Source organism: Scyliorhinus canicula, chromosome 2 (assembly GCF_902713615.1).
Source record: "Scyliorhinus canicula chromosome 2, sScyCan1.1, whole genome shotgun sequence".
NCBI lineage: Eukaryota > Metazoa > Chordata > Chondrichthyes > Carcharhiniformes > Scyliorhinidae > Scyliorhinus > Scyliorhinus canicula.
The window spans coordinates 230,847,424-230,866,383 of NC_052147.1; the positions used below are offsets into that span (position 1 = coordinate 230,847,424).

Genomic DNA, 18,960 nt, shown 5'->3' on the forward strand with positions numbered 1-18,960 from the left:
CGCCGCTGTGATGATCCAACCTTCTCAGCCTTCGGAGGGCCTCTCTCTCCAACCGCAATGAAAATCCTGCCCACCTCACCTTACAGACCATCCTATCAGAGACTGTCATCAGACCCCATATCGGAGACCCCTCACATTGGAAACCTTCCCATAATGGAGACCTCCCCATATCAGAGACCCCCCCCCCCCTTATCAGAGACCCCCCCCATATCGGTGACTGCCTATCAGAGTCCTCCATGTCAGAAACATCCCCATTAGTCACTCATGTCTGGAAGCTAAAGAGCAGACCAGGCAGAAACAGTGAAATCTAACTGCTTTTTCACTTACCTGTCCCTTACACCTGCTGCCTCAGACAGAGGTGTAGAAAGCAGCAGCTGTCACTTCATAGAAACCCAAAACCATATTACAAGTCTTTACACCCCTTCAGATCCTTTGCCCTGCGAGGATTCTATTCAGTGTCAAAGAGAAATTGCTTTTAGTGGGCTATAATTGACAAGGGAATAGCATCTAGAAAGCGGAATTGGTTATTTTATTTTCCCTTCATGCTTGAATGCTTCTCAAATACCCTGCTATAAAGCTAACTACAATGTTTCTAAACATCGAGGAGATAAGTGCTTTCATGTCCTCTTTTTCTCAGCAGAAAGCACTTAACTGCTTTTGATGTGGTGACAACCTGTCAATCATAGCTACGTGGGGGTAGGGGGTCGAGTCACCCTCATGAGTGCATGCTATGTGTGAAGGACCAGACTCCTGACCTTGGTATCGGGCCGCCTGCTCAAAATGCTGACTCGGTAGCATGATTTGGAATGAAATCCCAGGAGCTGGCAAAGGAGAGCGAACCGCTCTTGTGCGCCGCTCCTATGCCAGCACAGATAAGGAGCAATTCTACTCCAGCGGGAGAACCTGGGCTGGATTCTCTGATTTTCAGGCTATGCGCTGACGCCGGCGGGGGGAACGGTGGCGTTTTAAAACCGGAAATTTGGCTTAAAATGGGCACCAATCCTCCGTTTGGCTGGGGCTAGCATGAAGGCAACGTAGAGCACCCGACTGTAGCTGCCGATACGGCCGGAAATTGTTGGGTCCGTGGCTGTGTATGCGCACGGCGATGGCCTGCAGCAGCCACGCAATGCAACATGGCGTCAGCCGCATGCGGACCTGTTCTGCAAAATAGTGCCACCCCTTTGGCCGGCTCACGACCTCTGGACCACACCTCAACAGTGCCCCCAGCCCCGCCAATGTTCCCCCTGCTCGCGGATCGGCCTACCCCCAACTTTGGCAGCGCTGGACTGAGTCCGCAGCCGTCACACTGAGTTCCCGAAAATAAATAGCATGAGAGACCCACGCCATCGGGAACCCGGCCGGTCGGGAGCTGAATTTCGGGAGTTGGGCCTCAGGCAATGTCCTGAGGCCGTTGAGACGACGTGTGGCGTACTCCTGGAGTACGCCACTTTGGAACAGGCGGAGCATCATGAAAGCGGCGCCTGCCCCGATTTTGGCACAAAGTTTGATTCTCCTGCTGATCGCTGAATGCGATTTTGGCATCGGCGACCGGAGAATCCGGCCCCATTTCTCCCAAATGGAGAATCCTGCCCAGTGTTACTGCCCTGAAACCCACTCCAGTCTGTGCTACTTTGTGCAGAATTGATAACTAATTTCATAAATCATGGCTTGAAATGGGAAAACAGTTACACAAGGGTTTTCTTCTGTATCTGTTTTCTTGATTAGTGAACAGTCGTGACAATGATCTTTTCAGGAGATAACATGAAACCCACTAATGTCGTATGCATCATTGCTCTGAAATGAAAGTCTAGCTTTCTATTGATGAGAAATTGATACAATACCCATTTTTCGCCTTCATCATTGTAGATATTGATTTTGGGGACATGGTCAATCAGTTGAAAAAAGCGTGCAGCAGCTATCTTAGCTTTTGCGTAGTCCGGGGTGTATGATGAGGCTCTTCCCAGTGCCGTACCGCTTGTTACTATGGCAGCAATCACCCTGAAATAAAGTTACATTACCAATTGTAAAATTGCCAAACATTGTAACTTACATATGATACACTATATTTTTATTATTCAACAGCATAATCGTACCTGAATACTATACTGAAATGAAGGCTCTCAGCGACAACCAAATAACCGCCAAATCTGTATGATGCAGCATTGGCCATGAAGATTACAGATTGGGCAAAACCAAAGCATAAGCCGTAAACATTGGCTTTGTTAATTGCAGCTGTGTAAGGGGCCTCTAGCTGCTTCTCATACAACTGCACAAACATTTTCTCCTTTGCTAAGCCAGCTATAGTCCGAATGTTACTCAGGGCTTCACTGGAAATCTAAAGAGGAAAAAGAATGCTGAATTAAGAGTATGGTTATTGGAATAAGACAAAATCCTGAATGGCAAGAAAGATAATAATCTGAAATATATACCCGGCCAGCAACTTCAAGGGCTTGCTTATCCTGGTTTGCAAATCCTGTTAACATTTTAGCTTGCAGAGCGCCAGACAATGCCAGAAAGGGTAGGAAACAGAGTATCACCAAAGTTAGTTTCCAGCTAAAGTAGAAAGCGATGATCAAGGACACTCCTATGTTGGTGAGAGAATTCACTATCATTCCGATCTGAGATCCGGTTGCCTGAGGGAAGAGACACAATAGAAAACCCATTATACTAAACACTCAGCGAGCACCAGTTCAGTTGTTCAACTGTTGTGCAAACTGAAAACAAAACTGTATCATCTTTGATGGAGCATTGCTGTGGAGCTAAAGGGCACGATTTAATGGAAAGGTTTCCAAGGGTGGTAGCAAGCGGGAACTGCCCGCGAGCTTCTCAACGCATGGCCCAGCGAGGTTGCCACCAGTATCAAATGTTAATTGGTCCACTTAAAGAGGCCCCACGGGTTTCACGCCGCAAATGAAGGCCAATGTAGTACCGCCTGTATGCTTCACCCGATACCTGTGTCTATGTATTTACATTGTGTCTTTTATGTTTGCCCTATTATGTATTTTCCTTTTATGTACTGAATGATCTGTCTGAGCCACACGCAGAACAATACTTTTCACTGTACCTTGGTAGACGTGACAATAAATCAATCCAATCCAAATCCCGCCAGCTGATTTGCCAGGACCGCACCTGCTAGCTCCCGCTAACGAGGGGGAGCAACACTTAAACTGATCCCGCAGAGCAAATCCCACACAGCTCGCAGCTGTGCCACTGAGGAGACAAGCCCCATGATACCAACCTGGCCAGATTTTTGGACGCGGCCAAGGCCAGATGGAATGTCCTGTTCCCTCAAAGGGCTCGGATGATCAGCCACAGGAGAGCCACTGCTGCCTGGGTGGGAAGTGGAAATAACTGTCAGCTCGGGGAGTGGAATGGTAGCACTGTGGTTAGCACTGTTGCTTCACAGTGCCAGCATCCCAGGTTCGATTCCCAGCTTGGTCACTGTCTATGCGGAGTCTGCACGTTCTACCCGTGTCCGCGTGGTTTTCCTCCGGGTGTTCCGGTTTCCTCCCTCAAGTCCCGAAGACGTGCTTGTTAGGTGAATTTGATATTATGAGTTCCCCCTCAGTGTGCCCGAACAGGCACCAGAGTGTGGTAACTCGGGGATTTTCACAGTAACTTCATTGCAGTGTTAATGTAAGCCTACTTGTGACACTAATTAAGATTATTATTATTTTATTTTCCTATTTTTGGTCTGTGGACCCATAATCGGAATGTGCCTTTAAGCAGTGAACTCAAGCTCAAGTATCCTTCTAGTCAGGACATTGTGTTCCAGGTTTTGTATTTTGGAGAGGAGAAAACAGACTTGCCGGTACTGGGTGAATCTTAAGAACCAGCTTTGGAGGAAGTCGGTTCAATTGGATGGCTGGCAACCTGTGCGTTGGCCAGGACAGTGTTCTGCCTGACAACAGTCAATGATTGGTTCCTGTATGGTCTTCTGAGGGAGGTGGATCAGAAGTGATTAGACGTCAAAGGAGAAGAAGCCATCACCTCGGTCATCTTTTCTGCCGTGAGCAGTGCGGCCTCACCCGGCGACCCAGCCTCCACTTTCCTTCCAGTTCCTGAGCCGACCGTTTCACTCAATGGCGGACCTTCACTAGCCCCCTTCTTCACGGCCATTTTCCTTTGGACTTCGACATCCTTCTTCCTTATGTCTTCCTGCACTTATTTAACCAAAAATTGCCCCTGGGACCGGGCATTAAATTCTAAAAAAAATCAAGCCTCAAGCAGGGGCCCGCTAATGTGCGACCTCCTCCTACATGTTGCCACCGGAAGTCCTAGTCGGTTACATTTTTGTCAGTTTAATTATATTACTGTTAAATAAATAAAAGGTTATTTGTGTTCTAAAATTTACATACCTGGGCTGGAATGTTCTGGCCGTTGGGATTCTTTGTTCCTGCCAGAAGCGTATCCCCTGGCAGCGTGGGGTGTCTTGTTGGGAAATTCCATTGTCAAGCGGCAGAAATAGAGAATCCCGCCGCCAGTGAATGGCGTGCAATCGAGAAATATACGGCCAGGAGACCAGAGAATCCAGCCCCGGTCACTGCAATTTATTGGGCTCAGCTAAGATCGTCAGGTATTTAAAAATAACATTTAATTTCATTTGTGTTACGACTCCAGATCAAGTGGGACTGTAATTGACCGCACATTGGGCACAGTTTGGGCACTGTGGGTGCTATTTGGTGACCGAAATGATAATGGAATGCCTGTTCACACTTTTTGGGTGAGTTGCACCAAATGTAATATTAGTGAGAGTGTCAGCATGGACGCAGTAAATGGCTGCTTTATGATATCAATTCGTGTGTAATACTGATTTCACACCGATAGTGCCATTTTGGTGTTCAGTGCTCTAGTTAATGTTCTTGACTAACCTCACAGACTTGAACATATGTTTAACCGCAGGAGGAACTCTCTGCCAGTGCTATTTGAAGGATTGTTGTTGGTTGGTTTCTCTTGACCGTACGACTTTCGTTCAAATTAATTGCTCCCTTACATGGTGCACTAGTTGGCATTCTCTTTGGAATATAGCATGACTGGGAGAATGAGCAGAGACCATACTAGAGCAGGACAAGCTGCTGGAAAGGGGAGGAAGAGAAGATGGAAGGAGGAGTGGATGAATTCTTCGCAGGAGGCTGTGTTCAATGAGGGTGTTCAGGTAGCAACTTTCTGACTTGAATCTCAGCAAGAAACAATGTGTGAAATAGCTGTGCTTCAGCAAGGACGTCCTTATTGAAATCTGTCAGATGCTGCAAGCCGAACTGCAACCTTAGAGCAGAGTGAGGACATGATTAATGATTGCGAAGGTGACCGTGATGATGAACATTTCTGTGCCTGGCTCTTTGCAGTCTGGAGCTGGTGATATTTGTAACATCCCACAGTTTGTCATCGACTGTTGTGTACGGGAGGTCACCGAGATTCTCTATTCATTGAGAGCTAACTACATTTCATTCCCTCTTGCCAGAGAGAAGTCGACAGAATGAGACTGCAGCTCGGTTGGGATTGCAAGCTTCCCCCTGGTGTCCTGTTGACTGCAATAACATTGTTTTGTGAGAGTCATATGTCACTTCTGTCCTACACCAGAACTGAAAAGCTCCTCGATATGCAACTGGTATGTAACCATGGGTACAGAATCATGCTGGTCAAATCTTGCTGTGCTGGCAGCAGTAATGATGCCTTCAGTTTGTAGCAATCTGCTGTGCTAGCTGCATTTGGATCACCATGATAAACAAAAGCATGGCTACTGGTGACAATGGCTGTCCACTGACAACTGATAATACCAGTGTGGAACCCATGCACATGTGTACTGCACTGATCTAATAAAATACATGCTTCATACAAAATATGATAGAGCAGACCATTGGCGTATTGAAACAATGGTTCTGCTGCCTGGACCCCACAGAAGGGCTCTGCAGTATTTGGCAGAGTGGGTATCAGGATTTGTCATCTTCGAATTCACGGTGCACAACCTTGCTGTCATGATCTCTGATCAGAATAGAGAGTCCTTGAAGGGAGCAGCCCCTCTTTCCTAATTGAGGCCCAAACAGTTTTACCTGCCGGCCTTCCAGCTGGGTGGGAAGTGACGCTTTAGTAACCATTAATTGGCCACTAAAGTGCCTCAATTGGCATGAGGGCAGGCAGGCCATCCAAGGCCTTGCTCACCACCCATTAAGTCATGTCCAAGACGGGAGGTAGATGACAGAAAGGGATCCACTGGCAGGAACTACTAATTCAGAGAGGAGATACAGTAAGTTTACCACAGATATCAAGAAGTAGAACTTGTAATTCATCAATGCACATTATGAAACTATTTACATTTTAAAATCCTATTGGTAGAAATGACCATAGCTTACCCCTTGAACCTGTGATGCATCCGTCGCAAGCCTCGTTGTTAAGGTACCAGGGCTGTTCTTGTGATCATCAAACCAACCAATTTCGTGTCCTAACATTGCTTGAAAACCTAACTTACGTAGTCTTCGCGTCAACAATTCTCCAGATTTGGAAAAAAAGTAGCCCTGGTGGGAAAGAAAACACCTATTTTTGACAAAAAGATGCAGAATAAGATGGCAGTGTAGAATAGAATTAAAAATAATGGAGGGTTTAATGGCACAATGGGAAGCTGTTCCTTCACATCTTGGGCATGGATTTGAATAATTTGCAATTTACCTGACCAAAATGTAAAGTCCCAACGAATATTAATTTGGACAGATTATTTTACATCCCTTTGAGCTTGAGTTAAAATTACAAAATTACCTAAAGGTCAATGGCCCAAATCTTCTGGTTTTCAGATGTATGGCTGAAGCTGTGCATCGGGACACTGTGAAAGTTCCGATGCACACACTTTTGTGGGAATTAACTGGGAATTTTACATTTGCAATGGGCAAATCTCCTGCTTTGTGAAACCCTCCACAAATACCTCCAACTATAAGCTAGAGTCAAAGACTTTAGACAGATCTGTTTTACTCACCTGAATATTTATCCAGTAAATGTTAGACAGAGAAAACCTGGTCTAGCTTTTCCTGGTTATCAAAAGAACTGATGCCCCAATCACCACCCCCATCCCCCCCAACCCAACTTGACTACGTACCCCACTTGACTGCAATTGATTTTTTCCAATTAAAGGGCAATTTAGCGTGGCCAATCCACCTAGCCTGCACATCTTTGAGTTGCGGGTGCAAAACCAACGCAAACACGGGGAGATTGTGCAAACTCCACATGGACAGTGACCCAGAGCCGTAATCGAACCTGGGACCTCGGTGCCGTGAGGCAACAGGGCTAACCCACTGCGCCACCATGCTGCCCCAGAGATATTTCTGATTGCAGCAGCAATCCAATGATCATTGCTGCTGCAAGGATGAGCTTGCCAATGGCAATTGGTTATTTTGTTCAGAGGGGTCAGGTGGATGATGGATGTGTCAAACATGAATCTCATAACGTAGAGGATGTATTTTTGAATTTGAAGTAAGATAGAGGGTGAAATTCTCCCAAGCTCCCATCAACATGTTTGATGAAGGCAAGGTGGGAGAATATGGTGGGAGGCTTAGATACTGGTTTCACGCCAGCGTGAATCTACAGCGGGATCTTCCGCTAGTCCCATCATGGAAGGTGGGAAAACCTGCCAGAGGCTTGCATGAAACCCATTTGAATCCTGACTCACCTCTGCCTTCAAGCCAGATTCTCCACGGTGCTGTGGGAAAATGTATTCGGAAAAACGTGGCATGTAAATGCCAGGATACATCTGAACATTGCCTGGGGCTTCCTCCAGAGTTCAGTCTCCTTCCACCCTGGAATACCACAGCATGGGTCAGGGGAGCACCTGCAGGCGAACCTGCCAGATTAGGTATCCTGGAAGAGGCCCCTCTTCCAGCCTCAGAATGCTCCTGGAGATCAATCTTCATTCTAAGGAGATCCAGCTTCTTTCTTCAATAGTGGGTTGGTGATGTTGGAAATCCTTTCAATCTGGCACCCAGACACAATGGCAGACAACATTCCATCCAGGCCTATGCCACCATTAAATACAGCTTAAAACACTCGGTGGGTATATAATTAGTGAATCAGGGCTTGAAGCTTTCCCACCAGCCGCCACAGTGGGAAACATTCCATGGCTGGGATTCTCCGACCCTCAGCCGGATCGGAGAATCCCCAGGGTAGGCATGAATCCCGCCCTGACACTGGCTGCCCTATTTTCTGGCGTTGTTTTTCGGGTGCCGGCGGGATTCCCGCTATGCCGGTCCTGTTGACAGCCCCCCCCCCCCCCCCCCCCCCTCGGTGATTCTCCGGGCCCCGATGGGCCAAGTGGCCGTAACGTTTTGGCCAGTCCCGCCGGCGTGAATTACTCACCTCACGCACGGCGGGACCAGGCAGCTAATTGTGCAGGGGCGGTCTTGGGGGGGGGGGGGGGGGGGGCATGATGGCCTGGTGCCCACCGATCTGCGGGCAGGCTGGTTCCATGGGGTGCCTTCTTTCCTTCGCGCCGAGCCCCTGTAGGGCTCTGCCATATTGCCTGGGGCCAGTGCGGAGAAGGGATCCCTCGCGCATGCACGGAAATACAGTGGCCGGTCCGTGTATGCGCGAGATCATGAGGCCATTCTGCGCATGCGCGAACTTGCGTCGACCCTTCGGCGCCGGCTGGAGCGGCGCCAACCATTCTGGTGTCAATCTAGCCCCCGAATAATTGTAGAATTCCTCACTTTTGGGGGCTGTTGACGCTGGAGTCGTTGGCGCCGGTTTTTAGAATTTAGAATTTAAAACAGTACAGCACAGAACAGGCCCTTCAGCCCTCGATGTTGTGCCGAGCAATGATCACCCTACTCAAACTCACGTATCTACCCTATACCCGTAACTCAACAACTCCCCCTTAACCTTACTTTTTAGGACACTACGGGCAATTTAGCATGGCCAATCCACCTAACCCCGCACATCTTTGGACTGTGGGAAGAAACCGGAGCACCCGGAGGAAACCCACGCACACACGGGGAGGACGTGCAGACTCCGCACAGACAGTGACCCAGCCGGGAACCGAACCTGGGACCCTGGAGCTGTGAAGCATTGATGCTAACCACTATGCTACCATGCTGCCCATTCTGCCGACTTAGTCCACAGAAGGGAGAATCCCGCCCCCTGTTCTTGCACTGCCACGGTTGTTTCAAAATGGGAGCATTCCGCCCACATTATTGGGATAGCACAGTAAGAAGTCTTATAACACCAGGTTAAATTCCAACAGGTTTGTTTCAAACACGAGCTTTCGGAGCGCAGCTCCTTCCTTCACCTGAGGAAGGAGCAGTGCTCCGAAAGCTTGTGTTTGAAACAAACCTGTTGGACTTTAACCTGGTGTTGTAAGACTTCTTACTGTGCTTACCCCAGTCCAACGCCGGCATCTCCACATCATTATTGGGATAGATCAGACGTAACTTGTCCTTGTACCTAGCCTGTACTAAAAATGACCGGAGAATGTTACTTACATAGTGAGGCCACAAAGCATGAAAGATTAATGAGCACAAAATAATCGCCAGGGAAAATCTAGAATCAAACCGCAATATATTTTGCTGCAAAGAAATAAGTTTATACCTGCAGAAACTGTGTCAGAAATGACACCATTCCGACAATAGCAAAAAATAAGCATATTGAGTTGATCTGATTCCTCTTCTCTTCTTCATTCTGCATAGAAAATGTCTAGGGAAATGAAAGAAACAATTATTATCTCTTGTCCGGGTTGTGTTTTCCAAATTGAATTAATAGTATAATGGGAAAATATGTTTCCTACCCCAAGAATCTGACTGAACAACAGTGCATAGACTGGATTGACTCCACCATTAACAGCGGCACCAAGTGAACCCAGCAACATATAGGGCCATTCAGCAACATTGTATTTCAGAATTCTAGTCACTGGTGCAGGCTCAATATCCTCCTCCTCCTCCTCCTCCTTCTCCATAACCTTATTGTAAAATAAATCTCTTTTAGGCCATAATTAAATTAGTCCAGATTAATTTTATTGACCATTTACAGGATGGCAGCTCTTACAAAAAAAACAATAAAATTTTATGATGTGATAGTGCTGTACTGGCAATAAAAAATGCAAATTAGATGAACATGATCGTGAATTCATGCAAGACTCAGCTGAATGTGGAGATGTCATTGATTCTTGGGTGTCTTCATTTTAAGTGAAAGACAATTGAGACCAATTAATAAAACTCAATATTTTCTTTTAATTTAACATTTCCATAACAGTCAAACTAATGTTTAGATCATGGGAGATCAGAGTGACAAAGAACATAGAACATAGAACAATACAGCGCAGTACAGGCCCTTCGGCCCTCGATGTTGCACCGACATGGAAAAAAACTAAAGGCCATCTAACCTACACTATGCCCTTATTGTAAAAGAGAAGATATTAAAACGATATTTGAAATTTAATGCAGAGAATTGTGATGTGATTCATTTTTGGGAGGAAGAACACAGAGAGACAACAAAGGGAACAATTCTAAACAGGATAAGAGGGTCCTAATTCATAAATTACCAAAAGTGACAGGACAGGTTGGGAGAGTGGTTAATAAAACATACAGGATCCAGGGATTTATCAAATCCGGCATAGAATACAGACAGAGAGTTGGAATGATGGCAGCCTGTAACTAATGGAGTGCCACGGGATCCGTGCTGGGACCACAATTATTGACAAGATATATGAATGACTTTGACGAGGGAAGTGAATGCACTATTGCCAAGCTTGCGGACACAAAAATAGGTGGAAAGGCAGGTGGTGAGGATGTCACAAAGAGTCTACAGAACGATATAGACAGGTTAGGTGAGTGGGCAAAAACTTGGCAGATGGAATATAATGTAGGAAAATGTGAAGTTATGCACTTTGGTAGAAAAAATAAAAGAGCTGAATATTATTTAAATTGAGAAAGAAATCAGAAAACACCAGCATAGAGGAATTTGGGGGTCCTCATGTCTAAATCACAAAAATCTGGCGTGCAAGTTCAACAGGTAATTGGAAAGGCAAAAGGAATGTTGGTCTATATTTCAAAGGGAATGGAGCATAAAAATAGCGAAATCCTGCAAAAACTATACAGGGCACTAGTTTGACCACACCTGGAATACTGTGAACAGTTTTGGCCCCTTATCTATTAATGACCCAGCCTCAACAGAAATCTTTGGTAAAGAATTCCACAGGTTTACTACCCTCCGAGAGAGGAAATTCCCCCTCATCTCCATCTTAAATGTGTGACCCCTTACTCTGAGATTATGCCTTCTGGTCCTAGATTCTGCCACAAGAGAAAACATCCTCTCAGCATCTACCCTGTCAAGCGCCCTGAGAATCTCTCATTCTTTTAAACTCCAATTATTATAGGCCCAATTTATTTAACATCTCCTCATAAGAAAATCTCTCCATTCCCAGGATCAATCCAGTGAACCTTCTCTGGACTACCTCCAATGCCAGTGTATCTTTCCTTAATATGTTCAAGGCTGAGATAGACAAATTTTTAATCAGCAAGGGAATAAGGATTGTGGGAAAAAGGCGGGAAAGTGGAGTTGAGGATTATATCAGATCAGCCATGATCACATTAAATGATAGAACAAACTTAATGGGTTAAATGGCTTACTTCTTCTCCTACATCTTATGCTCTTCTGTCTAAAAGTTAATAGAAGGTATGTTGAGCCTGTTTAAAACACTGGTTTGGCCTCAACTGAAGTATTGCATCCAGTTCTGGGCAGCACATTTCAGGAAGGATGTGAAGGCATTAGAGAGGGTGCAAAAAAAGCTTCATGAGATGAGAGACTTCAGTTACATTGAGTTCTCCCACGGTCAAAATCCTGGGGTTATCGTACGATAACCAATAGCGGTAATCAATATTAACCAGAAACTGAACTGGATCAGTCACATAAATACTGTGGCTATTAGAACAGGCCAGAGGCTGGGAATTCTGTGGCAGTTACTTCATCTCCTGATTCTCCAAATCCTGTCCACCATCTACAAGACACTAGTCAAGATTGTGATGGAACACTCTCCACTTGCCTGGCTGAGTGCAGCTCCTACAACACTCAAGAAGCTCAACACCATCAAGGAAAAAATAGCCCTCTTGGTTGGCACTCTTTCACCACAGTCAACATGCACCACTGATGCACAATGTTGCAGCAAATCATCAAGTATCCAAACCTGCAACCTCTACCAACTAGAATCAACAAAGGCATCAGATGCAAAGGAACACCATCATCTGCAAGTTCTCCTCCAAACCACATACAATCCTGACTTGAAGCTATATCGTCATTGCTTCACTGTCACTGAGTCAAAATCCAGGAACTCCCTCCCTAACAGCACTATGGATGCACCTACACCACATGGACTGCAGCGGTTCAAGAAGGTGGCTCACTAACCAAGGACAATTAGGGAAAGACAACAGTTGCTGGTCTAGTTGGCGATGCCCACATCTTGTGAAAGTACAAAAACATAATACAAGTGGCTGTTTTTGGGACCAAAATGCAAAAACCAAGGCCGAGATTCTCCGAAATGGAGTGGTGCACGCCGGCGTCAACGGGCCTCCTGGCCCAGCGATTCAGTGGCCCTCAGGGGGCCAGCACGACGCTGGAGTGTTCCACACAGCTCAGGCACCGATACACGGCCCTGCACTGCCGGCGCGGGTCCGTGCATGCGCTAGGTGGCCATCTCCACACCGGCGCATGCGCATGGTGCCTGTTGCCGCGCCAACGTCGCGCAACATGGCGGAGCCCTACAGCAGGCCCATGCAGAAGGAGGTAGGGCCCCTCCAGATTGCGGGAACCCGCCGATCGGTTACCTCCGATCGCGAGCCTGGACGCCGTGGACGCCTCCACCTGGAGTCTGATGCCCCGCCCTCCATCAGGACAGCCACCGCATCCGCGGGTCCGAGTTCCAGCCAGGTTGGAACCATACCAGCGGGACTCGGTGGAACGTAGTGGGAATTCGGCCGGTCGACCGCTGAGAATCGCAGTTGTGGCCTCTTTCAGCAGCCTCTGACTGGCGCAGCGTCGACCACGCGAGCGTGATTGGCACCGATTCTCCAGTTAACGGAGAATTGCGTCCCAGCGTCGGAGCGGCGTGGCGGGAATTTCCCACATCACCGCCGATTCTCCAACCCAACATGGGCTCGGAGAATCCCGGCCCAAATGGTTTGATTCCAAAATCCAAGGCACATCGTTTGGACTGTTATATATGCCTTGCATTCACTGAAGCTCAGTGATATTCCTCCCTTTCATCATGAAAGTTATTCGTCAAAGGGTGCCCAACCCAAGCTACAGTCAATAGTAATCTAGAATGGAGGAACAAGTTTAAAGAAATATCCTGAAAAAGCTTGAAGCCTGGGCTTTTCAGGTTGTATCATTTTCCAGCTAACCTTGGAACTGTGGAACCTCAGTGATAGTACCATAAAGTCATCTGTAAATTTGAAAATATTGGGAATTGTTCCTGATCGCATTAAGAAATGATGCAAATAGCGTAGAACTCTAACATATACCTGAAGGTTTCTCCCCATCACTCCTCCACAAGCAGAGCCTTGCCCATTTCCCATCTCTGCCAATCTGCCATTTACAAAGTCAAGAGGTCAGGTAGTTTAAATTGGACTGAACTGAACTTGTTTTCCAGGCAGAAGAGAAGTCCAATTTAAGGAACCAACCTCTCATGCTCATACTGCATTGTCACTTTTTTTTCTTTTAACACTATTTCTTCTTCCATTCTATATTTTCTTATCTTATCACCTTCCCTTCAGTCTCTGCACTCTCATTTCCTTGCTATATTTTATATTTTCTTCCTTTATATGTACCATGACCCTTTTGATTGTTTATATATCCTTTTCCATTTTTGCGACACCAACTTATTTTCCTTTTAGATTCACTTTCTTACATAGAAGTAGTATCTTCAACAAGCATTTGCAACAGCGTTATTGAGAATGGCCCAGTCCTTACATGGTAGGGAATTCCACATGTTCCCCACTCTCAGGGTAAATTCCCAATTTGATTCCTTTCTGACTATTTTATATTAATGGTCTCTGATTTAGGCATTTCCCCACAAGTGATTTATTTCTATGTTGACCCTGTCAAAGCTTTGTATAACTTTAAAGACGCCTATTGTCTCTCATCAGCTTTCCCTTTTCAGATCCTGACTTTTCCACCTTTCCTGATAGGTGTAACCTTGCAGTTCTGGTATCATCCTTGTAAGTCTTTTCTGCACCCTCCCCAGTACCTCAATATTATTTATTCTTATATGGTAAGTAGAATTGTGCACAGTACTGCAAGTGTGGTCTCTTGAGGTTCAATACCACCACCACTGCTTTCTGTCTTGTCACCAGTACGTTATAATTTCTACTATTTGCCCCATGACTTCTCATGCTCTGAACTTATAAATTTGTCTGTTTTGTGAAATCTAATCAAATGCCTTTTGGAAATAAATGTTGATCTACTACATCACCCTACATCACCACTCTTTTGTATTTCTTCAAAGAATTCAATGATGTTGGTCAAGCATGACTTTATCTTTTGAAATTGACGTTGACCACGAGTTTATGTTCTAGATATTTTTTGAATTTGTCTTTCAGTATCCTATCCATTATTGATTCATTCTTTCTCCTGTTTTACTTGTTTCTCTCTCTATCTCCATTTCTTTTCACCTTCTGCTATTTTTCTCAATCACAATCTACTTTACTTCCCCTCTTCCTTTTCTCTTTGCTGCATTCCTCCCTCTCTCTATATTCTAATTAGATGGGTGGGATGGGAGTAGGTGAAGAGGAGGAAAGAGACGGCAGGACATGAAAAAATGTTCACGGAAGGCCAAAAAGGTATTGGGGCAGATAGAGGGCTGGTAAAGTGGCTGAAAGCCAATGAGAGTGTGTGTGTTGAGGAAAAATGGAAAGACACCAAGAAAAAGACCCAAAACGCTACATAACACTGACAGTAAGAGGGCCCTAGACAAACACCTAATTCTTCAACCAATATTTAGAAATAGTGCTTAGCTGAACCATTCCTTATTGTGGTCCTTGCTCATCTCTATTGCTGTCCGACTTCTCCGTACTTAGAAACTCTCTTTTTTAGTTACTAATGCTTTTAGAGCTTCAACAATTGTAATTTATCAATATAAATTTGCATTTTAAATTTGGAAATGTTAATACAAATTCCCACCTTTGCTTCAGGGATATCCGGTAAATTTAATGAGTGCTTTGCTTATATTTTTTAATTTTTCTTTAAGGATTCAGGATGTTTCCTGTTTAGTTCAGTAACATTCTAATACCTTATTGTTGCGTCCATTTGTTATCAATTTCCAAAGCAGTTTAGACATTGCTAGAATTCTGCAAATATATGCATATTGCATGAAGAATAAATTTACGTGCCTTTGCATCTCTACCAGAAATTCCCAAATTTTGTGAGACAGCAGACTTTCTAGACAAAATACTTGAGTTAAATTACAAATGTGATTGCCCCAGTGGGATTGGAGAGTTCATTGTGCCAGGAGAGCAAGACTCTGCTTTACACAGTTTATTAATCTATCATAGCGTTCCTGATATATTCAGTCTGCTATAAAATCCAGTATACCAGAACAGAAAGCAATGCATACTTTTTCAAAAAACTTGCATTTTTGTTTTGCAAGTTTGAAGCAAAAAAAAATGGAAAATACCTTTCCTCGAAGGAAAATGAAATGAAAATGAAAATCGCTTATTGTCACGAGTAGGCTTCAATGAAGTTACTGTGAAAAGCCCCTAGTCGCCACATTCCGGCGCCTATCCGGGGAGGCTGGTACGGGAATCGAACCGTGCTGCTGGCCTGCTTGGTCTGCTTTAAAAGCCAGCGATTTAGCCTGGTGAGCTAAACCAGCTGATACTGGACAATAAAGAATATTATTTTCCTTGTGAATAATATGTAACAGAAGAAACAGATCAACATGCTGGATTCTGAGGAATTCACTCTGAACTCTGTTCATTGCCAGTACAATTCTATTCCTGGACACGTTTGATTATTAATTTTCTGTTCTTGCCAACTTAATATCACAAGTGACTTTTGTTCTGCTTACAATAATAAAACAAAAGTCAGGTAATTGAAAATGCATTTTGCATTAATTCAGTGGAATTTCCAACCTTGTCTTCATTATCAAGATACCCAGAGGAACGACGGACAGTTGAAGCAACATCTCCAGGCATAGACAGATCGGCAAGCAGGTTTGACAGCTGAGACCGAGAACGTTGACGAATCGAGGATCTGCAGATATATAGTGATTTCTAATACTGTCCAATATTGTCCAATATGCATTTCAAAACAACCAAAGGTTCAATTCGTTCAATGGGCAAGTCTTAAGGAAGGAAATGGTTTCTCTATTTATGATTATCATTGCCTTTTTACATGATTACGTTTTGAAGAATTTAATCAAATTGTTTAATCTAAGCAAAGTTAAAGACTAATTAAGTGCAATTGTGCGTCAAGAATTAAATCAAAACGTGCATCTGGTGAAATTATTCCTGATATACAGACAGTCTATAAATGGGGGTTACAGAAACGTACTTGCTTGAATACATTATAATGCTAAACATAATGCACAACCGAGGATCCCTTAGGATGTCGTCTTATTTGCAAGACAGCTACTTAATTTAAAGTAGCAATTACCCATAAAAAGGCACTATTGAAGGCTAGATATATTGAAGAATTACAGTGTGTACAAGATCTAATCCTATATATGAAAGGGGCAGAGTGAAAGGTGGAATGGACCCTTAAATGAGTATAAATATCCCAAAGATTGGAAACCACTGATGGGTTTCTACTAGATTGAGATCTTTAATGAACAAACCATTCAGGGTAGAATGGATACTCCACTTCAGAGCAATATACTATTATTTACCATGGTCCACTGCCACCTTCCCCAAGATATACTCCAAGAAATGGTGGTAACTTAAGGCGGAAAGAAGGAAAATCCTCTGAGATCTGGTGGGAGTGGAAGAGGGAAAACTGCAATAAATGCTGGAACTACTCAGTAGGTCAGGCTGAGGGAATCAGAGATAACGGGCTGTATTCTCTGCTGCATTGGGAACTTCGCTCCCAGCAGCGAATGCCGAAGAATCCAGCGTCGATCCCATTCCAGTGCTCCAGTCCCCTGCTGGTCTTGGGATCGAGGTTTGCATCCTGTGTCAGCGGGAGGGTACAAATGATCATTAATGCATCCTATTAAAGGGCCGGGCACCTTATTCTCCGGGCCCTTATGATTCTCTCATCCTCTGAGCCAGAATCATCTGGGCAAGAATTGATGCAGGTCTAAACAACCATGTACCTGATGCGGTGGATCTCACGATGGGCCAAGGTATTTTCTAAATTGCCCCTAGTTGGGGTAACGGACATAGGGTGGGGATAGGGCATGGGTACGGTGATCTTTCAGAGGGTCAGTGCAGAGTCGATGGGCTGATTGTCCTCCTCCTGCACTGTACGGTGTCTATGATCTCAGTATCTGATCCCGGACACCATTTCTATCCCTCCACAGAGACTTCCCACGCAGGAAATTAATGGTCACGCTGCGCCTGAAAAGCAGCTCACCACAGGGCAGCATGGCTGATACAAGCCAATCTGGTACTGCCAAGGTGCCCAAGTGGCACTGACAGATGTGAGGGGCACTGGCAGAGTGCCAGGTCAGCACTTCCAAAGTGCCAAGCTGGCAGTTTTTGCACGGGGCCCGGGGTGCCCTGTGGGGGTGTTGGGAGCGGGCTTGGGCACCATCCCACAGTGCGTTAGGGATTGGGAAGGGGTCGTGTTCGCTTCGGGGGCCTTGGCGATTGGGACGCCAAATTAAATCTCTCGCTACACTGAGGTGTTCCAGCGAGAGGAGCTCCTCAATGCACAAAAAGGGACTATGTGGTGCCTCGGCTGTGGGTTCCCTGTTGAGGCCCCTTATCAAACGCGAGTCGTCTTTTATAGTCTTGTGTTTGGGAAACACACGGCTAAACGTGCTTGCTTTGGGATTTTGTTCCCATTTCGTTAAATCGCTCCCATTATCTCTGTTTCTCTAAAGATGCTGCCTTATTTGCTCAGTATTTAGACTTTTTTCTTTTGGTTTTATTTCAGATTTCTTGTACTTGCAGTATTTTGTTCTTCTGTTAGAAGGAAAACTTTGTTAGGATGATAAAATGGTAGTAGGCCTTACCGGCCAATTGGCTTGCCATGAGAGACTCTACTGCAATATATTTTTCTCATATTTGGCATTGCAAGATTTCGGCAGACACCCGAGACAAAAACCTGAAAGCAATTACTAAGTTTGGCTGAGCCATTTACCTCGATGGATTATGAAAGCTTATTTAGGTTGCAAGACAATGATATGAATAGTTGGCACTCAAGAATATGACCTACAGTTGAAATAATCTAGAGTAGGAAGATTAGAAAATATCGATAAAACTTAATATGCCCTAAAGTGGCAATGTTGTCCCTTTTAAATTATACTGGAAATAGCCTTCCCTTGGTGTGTACTTACTTAATAACAAGACAAATCTTGATCCAAGGGCAGAATTTTCTGGAAAAATGTCTAAGTGTGGTAGTGAACGGGAATTGCCAGGAGATTCCTGGTGCCCGGCCCAACGGGGCCGGCAACACAATTCAACATTAATTGGTCCACTTAATGAGGCCTCATGGGCTTCTCGCCGCAAATGAAGGCTCGCCAGATGATTCACCAGGACCGCACTCGCAGGCCCCCAACTAATAAGGTCGAGCAGCACTTAAGCAGCACTTGCTCAGCCAACCCCAGCCAGCTCGCAACAATGGCGCCGAGGAGACCAGCCCCAAGATTTGCAGATGCTAACCTGGGGAGGCTGCCCGACGGCATGGAGACCAGGAGGGTTGGTCTGTTCTGAGGGTCCCGGAGAGTTAGCCACAAGGCAGCATGTGCTGCCTGGGACAAAGTGGCAGCAGCTGTCAGCTCGGGGAGTGTGACCAGGAAGACTGACCTTCAGTGCCGAAAAAAGGTTAATGACC

General features: G+C 45.3%; 1 protein-coding gene across 1 annotated transcript in view; it reads right to left on the reverse strand.

Moving 5' to 3' along the window:
* LOC119962011 (bile salt export pump-like) overlaps positions 1-18,960 on the reverse strand; it is a 138,597-nt gene that overhangs the window by 41,291 nt on the left and 78,346 nt on the right. The window contains 7 exon segments of the mRNA XM_038789760.1: positions 1,842-1,998; positions 2,094-2,335; positions 2,430-2,633; positions 6,351-6,512; positions 9,565-9,669; positions 9,761-9,931; positions 16,095-16,215. Coding sequence (XP_038645688.1) covers positions 1,842-1,998; positions 2,094-2,335; positions 2,430-2,633; positions 6,351-6,512; positions 9,565-9,669; positions 9,761-9,931; positions 16,095-16,215 — 1,162 coding nt within the window.